The 12,767-nt window shown below is 40.2% G+C and overlaps 1 protein-coding gene across 1 annotated transcript in view; it reads right to left on the minus strand.

Moving 5' to 3' along the window:
• Positions 1-5,413, minus strand: part of LOC150088557 (serine/threonine/tyrosine-interacting protein-like) — a 187,368-nt gene extending 181,955 nt beyond the window's left edge. The window contains exon 1 of the mRNA XM_090370231.1: positions 5,117-5,413. Coding sequence (XP_090226357.1) covers positions 5,117-5,164 — 48 coding nt within the window. The 5' untranslated portion in view covers positions 5,165-5,413. The remainder of the gene's footprint in view (positions 1-5,116) is intronic.
• Positions 5,414-12,767: the final 7,354 nt, after the last annotated feature.

Consider the following 12,767-nt stretch of genomic DNA (forward strand, 5'->3'; position numbering starts at 1 on the left):
ATGGCATAGAAGAAAAATGCATGGGATACATATAAATTAATGGGTGACATGGAAGCCTATGTTAGATATAAGTTGGTCTATAACCAAGTCACAAAGGAGATTAGGCAGGCAAAGGCAGATTATGAGAAATACTTGGCAAAGGATGCAAAGAAAAACAGAAAAGAGTTCTTTACCTATGTAAACTCTAGAAGGAAAGGGATGAATCAGATTGGTCCACTGGATATTGATGGTTGAACAGTTAAGGCTCCTGTTCAAGTAGCTAACAAACTAAACCAGTTATATTAAAGGAGGCAGCAAAGGAAGTAAGCAAACCCTTAGCCATAATTATGAGAGCTTCCTTCGACTCAGGGGAGGTACCCATAGACTGGAAATGTGCAAATGTGACCCCAATTCACAAAGGAGGATCAAAGGCTGACACAAGTAATTATAGACCTGTGAGCTTAACTTCTGTTCCAGGAAAATTAATGGAGGCACTGGTTAAAGAAGCACTGCAGGATCATTTAGACAAGACTTCAGTTATAGCTCAGACACAGCATGGTTTTGTTAAGGGGAAGTCTTGCCTGACCAACTTGATTGGATACTATGATGCAGTCACAAAAGAACTGGATGCAGGGAATAACTTTGATATTATATACTTGGATCTTAGAAAGGCTTTTGATACTGTTGCACATGGAAGACTGCTACACAAATTGGAGCAGTGTGACATTGGAGGCAAATTGCTGCTATGGATAAAGGGGTGGTTGAGGGGGAGAAGACAGAGAGCGGTAATCAATGGACACTGCTTATCGTGGACTAATGTTATTAGTGGAGTCCCTCAGGGCTCAGTGTTGGGTCCATTATTGTTTCCTGTATTTATAAATGATATTGATGATGGTATATCGGGCTTAATGTCCAAGTTTGCAGACGATACAAAGGTTGGTAGGGTTGTCAAGGACACTACTGACACTATGCTGCTGCAACAGGATCTGGAAAGGTTGAGCAGATGGGCTGAGAGGTGGCAAATGAAGTTTAACATTGACAAATGTAAAGTACTACACATGGGAAAAAGCAACCGCAGAGCAACGTATCAACTCTGTGGTACTACACTGACAGTGGTAGAGAATGAAAGGGACTTGGGGGTGATTGTGCAGGCAGATATGAAGTTCTCTGAGCAGTGCAGACGGGCTGCAAGAGTAGCTCATGGAGTATTGTCAATGATATACAGGAATTTTTCCAGCAGGGATAAGGAGGTGATTATTTCATTGTATAAGGCAATGGTCAGGCCACACCTAGAGTACTGTATACAGGTCTGGAGGCCTCATTTCAAGAAGGATGTAGAGCTGCTGGAACGAGTACAGAGAAGGGCAACAAGATTAGTGAATGGAACAAAGGGGTGCTCTTACGAAGAAAGGCTTAAGTTTTGCAAATTACAGTGTCTGGAGACTAGGCACCAGCGAGGTGATCTGATAGAGGTGTATAAAGCCTTGAATGGTTTAAGCATGCTCAATGCTGATGGGATTCTTCCTCCAGCGCAGAAAAATCACCTGAGAGGGCATAAATTCAAATTGAGGAAAGACAGATGTAGGATGGACGTGCAGAAATTTGCCTTTAGCCAGCGGGTGGTTGGTTGGTGGAACAGACTGCCATCCCTTGTGGTGGAGGTTGATAGCCTAAATAAGTTTAAGGCTCAGCTGGACAGGTATTTTGAACGAACAGAGGGGTGAAGTGGAAGTGGGTTTTTTTTTTTTTTTGGCTGATGCTGCATAAGCTTGCTTTCTTGCATCAAATGCCTCTACTAATGCTAATGCTAAACGAGTATTTTGCATCTACATTCACACATGAGGAGCTATTCAGGAAGAGGAATGCCAGAGTAAACTCTGGCAGTGAGCTAGATGATTTTGTAATAACTGAGAGGAAAGTGGAGGAAAAATTGTTGAGAATATATATAAAAAAGGCACCTGGGGTGGATGGGATCTATCCAGTTAAATTAAAGGAGGCAGCAAAGGAAGTAAGCAAACCCTTAGCCATACTTATGAGAGCTTCTTTGGACTCAGGGGAGGTACCCATATACTCGAAATGTGCAAATGTGACCAAAATTCACAAAGGAGGATCAAAGGCTGACTCAAGTAATTATAGACCTGTGAGTTTAATTTCTCGTCCAGGAAAATTAATGGAGGCACTGGTTAAAGAAGCATTGCAGGATCATCTAGACAAGACTTCAGTTATAGCTGGGACACAGCATGGTTTTGTTAAGGGAAAGTCTTTCCTGACCAATTTGATTAGATACTATGATGCAGTCACAAAAGAACTGGATGCAGGGAATAAGTTTGATATTATATATTTGGATCTTAGAAAGGCTTTTGATACTGTTGCACATGGAAGACTGCTGCACAAATTGGAGCAGCGTGGCATTGGAGGCAAATTGCTGCTATGGATAAAGGGATGGTTGAGTGGGAGAAGACAGAGAATGGTAATCAATGGACACTGCTCATCATGGACTAATGTCATTAGTGGAACTCCTCAGAGTTCAGTGTTGGGTCCATTGATGTTTTCTGTATTTATAAATGATATTGATGATGGTATATCAAGCTTAATGTCCAAGTTTGCAGATGATACAAAGGTTGGCAGGGTTGTTAAGGACACTACTGATGCTATGCTGCTGCTGCAACAGGATCTGGAAAGGTTGAGCACATGGGCTGAAAGGTGGCAAATGAAGTTTAACCTTGACAAATGTAAAGTACTACATTTGGGAAACAGTAACCCCAGAGCAACATATCAACTATGTGGTACTATACTGACAGTGATAGAGAATGAAAAGGACCTGGGGGTAATTGTGCAGGCAGATATGAAGTTCTCTGAGCAGTGCAGACGGGCTGCAAGAGTAACTCATCGGTCTTGTCAATGATATACAGGAATTTTTCTAGCAGGGATAAGGAGGTGATTATTCCCTTGTATAAGGCAATGGTCAGGCCACACCTTGAGTACTGTATACAGGTCTGGAGGCCTCATTTCAAGAAGGATGTAGAGCTGCTGGAACGAGTACAGAGAAGGGTAACAAGATTAGCGAATGGAACAAAGGGTTGCTTTTACGAAGAAAGGCTTAAGTTATGCAAATTACAGTGTCTGGAGACTAGGGACTGGTGAGGTGATCTGATAAGAGGTATATAAAGCCTTGAATGGTTTGAGCATGCTCAATGCCGATGGGATTCTTCCTCTTGCTCAGAATAATCACCTGAGAGGGCATAAATTCAAATTGATGTAAGACAGATGTAGGATAGATGTGCGGAAATTTGCCTTTAGCCAGCGGGTAGTTGGTTGGTGTAACAGACTTCCATCCTTTGTTGTGTAAGTTGATAGCCTAATAAATTTAAAGCTGAGCTGGACAGGTATTTCGAACGAACGGAAGGGTGAAATGGGACTGTTTTTTTTTTTTTTTTTGGCTGATGCTGCATAAGCTTGCTTTCTTGCATCATATGCCTCTACTAATGCTAATGGTAATTCAGTGCCAAAGCAACCCAGGCCAGTATATTGTGAATTGCGTATTGTATATTCTATGATTAGTTTGTCTGCTTTAATGAATGAATAACCAGGCAACCCAAACCTGAGATAAACTCAGACAGTGTCTGCCCGTCATAGCAGGATTCAAATATCTTCCCACACCAAGAGCAAGGCAATAATTTTATCCACTATGCTAGATCCAAAGGCATTGCATGGAGACTTTATAACCACTCTATACAAAATAAATGAATCATATAAAGAAGAAACAAATACTTACACTGGCTCCAATAAAATAATAGTATTGAATTTGGGGGGATAAGGCATATCTATTTATATACTGGAACATATTAAGAAAATATGTTCCAGTAAGATAATATTAAAATTAAGAAAAGACAGATGAAGAATAGATGTGCGTGATTTGCCTTTAGTCAGCGGGTGGTTAATTGCTGGAACAAACTTCCATCTGTCATTGTGGAAGTTAATAGGTTAAATAAATTTAAGGAGGAACTGCACAGGCATTTGGAGGGAATGGTGTGATTTTTTTTTTTTTTTTTTTTTGGCTGATGCTGCATAAGCTCATATACTTGCTTTCTTGCATCACATGGCACTACTACTATATATATATATTTCTTAGTATCGTGAATTAAGCTTGTTATAAAAATAGGAGGGAATAGGATATAAAATAATTATTGTAATGCATAACTCTAAAATATAATAGGGCAAACACATTTTTAAAAGCACCTGTTTCCCCAGCGCCGGATTATGGTACGGGTTAGCAGGGCCCCTGCCCGGGGCACCATTATTTACGGGGTGTCAAAAACAGAAGAACGATGAGGTAAAAATATATAACCTCAGTAAAGGGCACCAAAAAATCATTCTGCCGGGGGCGCTGAAATACCTTGGTTCGGCTCTGTGTTTTCCTTAAAATTGAAATCAGTTGTTGTTGTTATTTGGTTTTTAGGAGCATTAGCAACTAAGGCCATATTGCTCCAGGAATATGCGGTGGTCATTCCCTGACCTTTCTGCATCCTTCGTATTTGGTGGTGACGGGCTCGAACCCAGGTCTAATCAAGAAGCATGTGCTACGCACTGCTACTCCTTCCCACCTGGCTACGGAGGCGCCTATTGAAATCAGCTGGGGTCTACGAAATGGAGTCCCAAATTTCAGTTACCTGACAATATACAAGCAATACAGCAGTAAACATGCTTTGTAAGCATGTTTCTAAAACACTTTTGGGGAACGTACGAAATATTTCGACTAAAATTAATTGACAGATGTAAAACAGGTATCAAATTCTGCCCTGACTCGCGCTTTTTTTCCCAACGTCAACCCATCCTCTCAGGTTGCTTTCGCGTACTTACAGTGTACAATACCACCATATCTTCCTAAAATTAACTCATACAATAGCCAATCATCACCTTATTAAAAAAAAAAAAAAACATATATATATATATATATATATATATTTGTTTTTTTTTTTTAGGATACCCCGATCAGTATTTCGCACATTAAACTGTTTATAAGGATTGACATTTGCGTTGGTTGTTAGCTCGATGGAAACGCTTTTGTCAAAATATGAAACATGTTACAGAACAAACAAAAGCACGAAACTTCAGCTTCGATTTAAAAATGACATACCACAGTTTCTTCTAATTCCGGCAGTGGCGGGAATTTATTCCTTTCCATTTTACTCTTTTATACAGAGCTCAAGCAAAATGATTACGAATTCCAGAAACATAAAGAATTATTCTACAAAAACCGAGTACTCGTCCGAATTCAGAGTGATATTTCTGTCCTGTATCTTGTATCTTTTTTTTTCCCCCTTTCATACGAAAAAATACTCAAAAAATCTCTCAGCTTTACATGTCAAAAGTACATTCCCCTTCTGTTAACCACTGCCATTGACATTACCAATTCAACTCACAACATTACGAAATCTACTCGTGCTGCCCCCCATAAAATTAAAATTCCAACCCACATTATTCCCATCGTTTTCCGGCTTTAAAAATATGTTCACTATCTGTCACATTTAGCTGTGCGGATTTTAAGTTTCTACAGTTTTACAATATATATATATTACATTAAGAAATGTGTTAATAAATAAATATATTAACACATTTCTTCTACTCCCCATTGCCCGGAACTCCCCATGACCAATGAGAAAGAATGAGACATGAAGGCCTGGTGAATACCACGGCGGAGGTTTCGGTGCAGTAATTATAACTTGTGGAAGAAATCTGTTAGTTGTTTCACCTTTGGCTGTTTGCTCCCAAGATGCGTTGCCAATGCTGGAAGAGCTTTCACGAAATCTCTTTCATTTCGTTTTTTTTTTGGATCATTAGTTAGATCGAGTGTTATGTCCAGAATGGTGGTGAGAATTTAACTCTTTATACAGTAGAGAAGGCAAAGACGAATAACTACCAGGTCCAGAGGAAGAATACCTGCTAAGACTTGGCGGTCAGGATTACTAACTGTGCGGCAAGCTCTGGTCACAGTGTGAAGGATATTGCGTTGAACTGTAGGCAACTTTGCTTCATTACGTGCAATGATGGCACAAGGGAACCATTTGCCTACACCATACCACACAGCTAGTAAGAAGATGGTTTTGTAAAGTAGCATGAGAGTCCTCCTCTTCAAACTTCAGTCTGCCTTGCCAGGTCTTACGATCATGATAGTATAATGACGTTTTTTTTTTGTTTTTTTTTTATGAAACCCCCAAACACGAGAGGTATTGGTACCGTAGAGACTTAGTACCGTGCTTGGGTTGGAGGTTGAGAAGATAGGTATTAGAACCTAGTACTTAGTACCGTGCTTGGGTTGGAGGTTGAGAAGATATTTGTTGACATTAGACTTGAACCTCTGTAGACTGTAATTTTCAGGAAAGACATATGAAGGAAAGAAGGTACCCCCAGGGGCTTACATCTGGTGAGTATGGGCTTGGCACACCCAGGGTCCTGAGCTGGATATCATCATTCATCTCTTCTTGGTGATTCCCTTCTACTTTTCTCTCTCTCTCTCTGTGTAACTTGGAAATTTTTTTTTAGCTGGTGCAGCATAAGCCTCAGGCATCCTTGCACTATATGGCTAGTAATAATAATAATAATAATAATAATAATAATAATAATAATACAATACAATACAATTTTATTTATAATAATAATAATAATAATAATAATAATAATAATAATAATAATAATAATAATAATAATAATAATAATAATAAGGTTGTTCCAGAAAACGGCAGTTGAATGAATAAACGAGGAAGATGAAAAGTTGGTTCTATGAGTTTGAAGTTAGACAGTAAAAGAATGCTGTCTGGTGATGGCACGTATTCGGACTGTTTTGACAGAGAGAGCGGGAATTATAGAAGCCAATTCAGAAAAACAGTGCCCGTGGAAAAGGCATGCAGCATAAAAAGTACTTCTATGAGACAGCGAGTGGAGAGACTCTGTTAGAAAGGTAATTAAGATGGAAAGGATTTGTTGGAAAGGTAATTAAGATCAGGTAAGAATATTAACCGGGAGTCAAAGGTTACTTCTAGATAAATGAGTTCCGTTTTAAGTTGCAATGTCTGCCCAGAGATTTTAATTTGAGGCCATCGTCTTATGTCCAGGGATCCTTTGATAGTCTTCGTTTTTTCTCAAGAGATGACTAACTTGTGGTTGTTAGCCCAATTTTGGAGGACCGTTCAGGCAGGAGAGGCAATTTGCTCAAGCTGAATTCTAAAATCAGCTTTGATTTTAGGAGGATGAAATCATCTGCGTAGGTAATGCAGTCCACAGGGCCTAGATCCATAAGAAGAAATTCATCTAATAATTAGTTCCAAAAGTAGGGGCCAAGAACTGAGCCCTGTGGACAACCTCTGAAAAACTGGTCGGGAAGTTTTCTGAAAATTTGTTTGAACAGTTACTGAGTGATTGAAGGGTAGTTCAGGAGACAGCAGTAGAGGTTGAGTGGAATATTGAGTTGACGCAACCTCCTGACAATGCTGGACCTACAGATGGAATCGAAGGCACCAGCAAAGTCAATGGAAATAGCCGGTATATATTTTTCTGTAGTTGAGTTTGCTGTGTTGAGGAAATTGTTCACAGCATTTCCAGTGGAGCATCCTAGTTTAAAGCCATACTGCTTTAAAGAGTCTAAGTTGGCTAGAAGACAGATAATCTGGATTGAAGCAGCCACTCCATTATCTTATCCAAAACCGGCAGAAGACAATGAGGCGGTAAGATTTGGGGAGAGTAGGATCTTTGTCTGGACCTTTTAGGATGAGTTGAAGCACCGCCTGTTTCCAAGAATCAGGGAAAATCGCTTTGACAAGTCATTTGTTGAACAGTGCTAACAGCTGGTTCAGAAGGTGTATAGCTGCTTTCTTGATTACCTCAGCCTCAATATTATCATGACCAGGGCATTTATTTATTCTTGCTGTGTCAACGGCTTTGTTCATTTACTCAGAGGATAAAGGAAGTTCTATTTTATTGTTGGAGAAGGCTCGATTGTCTTGTTCAATTTGCTTTTGTCCATCATCGATGGGAGTCTCATCAGTCTGAAGTAATGCATTCAGAATATTATTAATAGATTCAGCCGATGTGTGTGTGTTCGATTGCAGTCGGGTGTCAGGGTTGCATTTCACATTTCTCCCCTGGGAAGCTTATTCATTACGATACAATAAACAACCCACATACGGATCTGCATTACCAGTAGTTGTCACAAGGTCTGCCAAATGAGGTTTGTGTAGCCGTTAAGGCAAAGGGGATAGTATTAAGTACACCAGCTGCCGTTGCAGATGAACTCAACAGTTATTTTGCAACGATATTTACAAATAAAAAACCTTTTGTGGCAATGGGAAATTGTGGGAGCAAAGTTGAAAAATATGTAATTAATGATACTGAAATTTCGCAAGATTATTTAATGAAAAACGTTTTGGAGCCTACAGGCCAGTAAGACTCCTGGAGTTGATGGAATATACCCTATAATCTTAAGGAAGGTTGCAAGTGAGTGCTTTGAACCATTGAGGCTAATTATGCGAGCATTACTAGACTCTGGGAGATTCCGTTGGATTGGAAAAGTGCCAATGTATCTCCCACACATAAGGGTGGTTCTAAGAGTGAAGTGGGAAATTATCGACTTGTCAGTCTGACTTCAGTGGTAGGGAAAATCATGGAGGCAATGATCAAGGGTGGAATTCAGGATCATTTGGATAGAATTGAAATTCTCAAAGATACTCAGCATGGTTTTGTAAAAGGAAAATCATGTTTAACAAATCTGGTTCACTATTTTGAAAGGGTCACTCATGAGCTGGATTTAGGGAATAATTTCGACATTATTTATTTAGATTTCAGGAAGGCTTTTGACTCAGTCCCACATGAGCGGTTGCTTTATAAGCTGGAACAGGTTGGAATCACTGGGAAAATCCTTAGATGGATAGAAGGATGGCTTCAGGGCAGGAGGCAGAGGGTTGTGATAAATGGCTATTCCTTAGATTGAGTTGATGTAAGAAGTGGGGTTTCCCGGATCAGTATTAGGACCACTGTTGTTCTTAATTTTCATAAATTTTCATAATTTTTCATAATTTTTCATAATTTTTCAGAGGATGTTAAATTGGTAGAGTAGTTAATGATCAGTGTCAATCTGAGCTTCTTCACAGAGACCTAGATAGACTTCAGGAATGGTCAGAAAAATTACACCTATGCTTTAATCCAACAAAGTGTAAGGTATTACACCTGGGAAATAGTAATCCCAAAATAACTTATTCACTTGGTGGAGTTCAACTAAACCCAGTACTGGAGGAAAGGGCTTGGGTGTTACAATACGGTCAGACATGAAATTCTCTGAGCATTGTAAACAAGTTGCAAGCAAGGCCCATGGTGTCCTATCGATGATCTATCGAACTTTTGCAAGTAGAGATAGGAACGTTATAATCACATTATATAAGGCTTTTGTTAGACGACACTTGGAATAATGTGTTCAAGTATGGAGACCGAACCTAAAAAAAAGACATCGAGCTTCTTGAAAGGGTGCAAAGACGGGTAACTCGCCTGGTGAGATCGGCAAAAGGGCGTCCTTACGAAGAAAGACTTCAAATATTTGGGTTGTAGAGTTTGGAAACTAGACACCTTAGAGGAGATTTGATCGAGGTGTTTAGGGCTCTGAGAGGCATCAGTAAAATGAATGAGGACGAAATTTTCAAGATTATAAATTATGCTAGAACTAGGGGACATGAATTCAAGTTACGGGGGGGGGAGTAGAGTGTAGAGTGTGTTTAGTGTCGAACGGCACCAGGGTTTCCCCCCCATCTTCGCGTAGTGTACATTGTGGGGGTGAAACAGAACACTGTCAATGTGAATTTAGAAGTTTATGGGTTTTGTATATGTGTAGTGTCGTGTACCGTTGTACCTATGGTCATTTATTTAGTAGTATAACATTATTTTGTGATTTTTTGATTAATTTTCTGTATTTATTCTTTACTCGGCCTTGTAAAAGTATCGGTAAGGGTTTCCACGTGTCCGTAACTACCGTTCGTAACTACCACTACCGTTAGTAACTTTCCCGTCATTGTGATACGATAGTTATATACCGTACTAGATAGCGTTAGTTGAACTTCGTTAGCAGTTAAATTGTACGTTTAAATAAATACATATAACGACTTAGATTACAAACGTAATATAATTAATAACATAACATAATTAATTAATAAATTAATAGAATCATGACTCAGACCAGAGCAGCAAACCAAAAGGCTCAAGCTAATGGAAGTGCTGTGGCTCAGAGCAGAACTGAGGGAGGCAATTGTCCTCTGACTCACAGCCTTATAAAATGCACTGTTTGCTTGATGTTTGCAGGGCAATTGGGTACGGGACATGATACTGCCAAGGGGGATGTCTTTGTGTGTGCGCGATGCAAGGTGTGTATCGATATCAGGCAACAACTCGGCGTTCTTGTGGGCCAAATGAGAGCTTGAAGGACAGGGTGGATGCCATCGAAGAAACTAAATTGAGGGGCCCATCAAGCTCTCAGCTGCCCACATCAACGCCAGAGCTTGCACTTGGGCATCGCGTGACACAGAGACAACCCCTAAGGCAGAATGCGCTGGTGCCGAAGGAACTAGTAGTTGTTGGTGACTCTATCGTCAGGGAAACGGGGAACATGCTTTGTAAAAAAGATAGGTGGAACAGGACCAGGGTATGTCTGCCAGGGGCAAAGGTTGATGACGTTGTAGAGCGAATATCATCTTTTAAGGGCACAAAAGGTGATATAGTGTACACGTTGGCACTAATAATATTAAGAGTAGGAGACCGGCAGAATTACTTAACAAGTACAGGTCACTGTTGAACAAAAGCCGAGAATTAGGGTTGAATTTGAAAGTGTCTGCAATTCTGCCCAGACACGATAGGAGGGAGTATATGATGAGAGCCTTGTCGATCAATTCGGCCCTGCAAAGATTGTGCAAGGCTCAAGGGGTAGAATGTTTTTCAGCCTGGACTGTACTTGTTAACAGGAGAGATTGCTTCTACAGCGATGGGATACACTTAAAAATAAAAGGGTGCAAGAATATTTGCTGATGCTATCGAGGCAGTGTTAGGTGGGTCGGAAAACTGCTAGCTTGGGGGGGAGACAAAGACCAATAGATTGACAGTAGCCACTGGCAGAGGTGAAAGAGATTCTTGCACTGCTTCTATTAGAATGAGCAGAAGCCTGAAAAACAAGATGCATGGTATTTCAGAGACTGCTGGGAGCCACTGCGGTACAAGTAAATACATGGGTTGTGTTAGGGTAGCTAAGAATAGAAATAGGTGCAGGTATACTTGCGTGTACACCAATGCTAGGAGTTTAGTAAATAAATTTGATGAATTTGAGGTATTGCTCAAAACATCGAAGGCAGATATTGTTGGGATATCAGAGACGTGGTGTCACACAGATATAAGGGATGCAGAACTGCAATTTGGGGAGTACAACGTCTACAGAAAGGATAGACAGGATAGGAAGGGGGGATGGGTTATGCTATTAGTTGAGAAACACATAAAAACCAAGGAAGTGAAGCCAGTCGACATCGCTGGACAGTGCAGTGTGGAGTCAGTTTGGTGTGACATAAACATTGGGAGATCAAAATTGAGAGTCGGAGTGTGCTATAGGCCTAATGACTCTGATGAGTATAATAAGGAACTGTACAGGGAAATAGAGTGGGCCTGTAAATCAGAGTGTCTTATAATGGGAGATTTTAATTTTCCAGATATTGACTGGAATTTGGGGGCTGGTTACTCACACACTAGCAGGGCTTTTGTGGATTTATTGGATGATTGTTTTCTACATCAGCATGTTCGGGAGGCAACTAGAGGGAGTAATACTCTTGATTTGATATCAGCAGTGATTCTTCATGCATTAAGAATCTGCAGATAAATGAACCACTAGGTGGCAGTGATCACAATGTGCTGAAGTGGGATTTACTCAAAGAGGTAACTACCATTAGGGGTAAAGGGAAGGGTTATTGCTTCCGTAAAGGCGACTACGATGGACTGAGACAGTATTTAAATTCTATACAGTGGGACCAACTGATGATGTTACCAACAGCAAATTCAAAATGGGAAGCATTCAAAGAACTTATCTTGGAAGCTACTAGTCTTTACATACCAACTAAGAAATATTGTTCAAGGTTTAGGCCAAAATGGATGTCAGATGAACTAATGAGGCATATGGCAGAGAAGAATAATGCATGGGATACATACAAATTAACACATGACACAGAAGCCTATGATAGATACAAGTTGATATGCAACCAAGTTACAAAGGAAGTTAGGCAGGCGAAGGCAGATTACGAGAAATCCTTGGCAAGGGATGCAAAGAAAAACAGCAAAGAGTTCTTTACTTATGTAAACTCTAGAAGGAAGGGGATGAATCAGATTGGTCCACTTGATATTGATGGGTCAACTGTTGATGATCCTGCTCAGGTAGCTAACAAGCTAAATGAATATTTTGCATCGACATTCACACATGAGGAGTTATTCAGCGAGGGGAATGCCAGAGGTGTATTCAACTCTAGCAGTAAGCTACAGAATCTTGAAATAACTGGGAGTAAAGTGGAGGAGAAACTGTTGAAGATAAACACAAGAAAGGCACACGGGGTGGATGGGATCTATCCAGTTATATTAAAGGAGGCAGCAAAGGAAGTAAGCAAACCCTTAGCCATAATTATGAGAGCTTCCTTGGACTCAGGGGAGGTACCCATAGACTGGAAATGTGCAAATGTGACCCCAATTCACAAAGGAGGATCAAAGGCTGACACAAGTAATTATAG

Source organism: Mastigoproctus giganteus, chromosome 3 (assembly GCF_048544385.1).
Source record: "Mastigoproctus giganteus isolate SK-2022 chromosome 3, ASM4854438v1, whole genome shotgun sequence".
Taxonomy (NCBI): Eukaryota; Metazoa; Arthropoda; class Arachnida; order Uropygi; family Thelyphonidae; genus Mastigoproctus; species Mastigoproctus giganteus.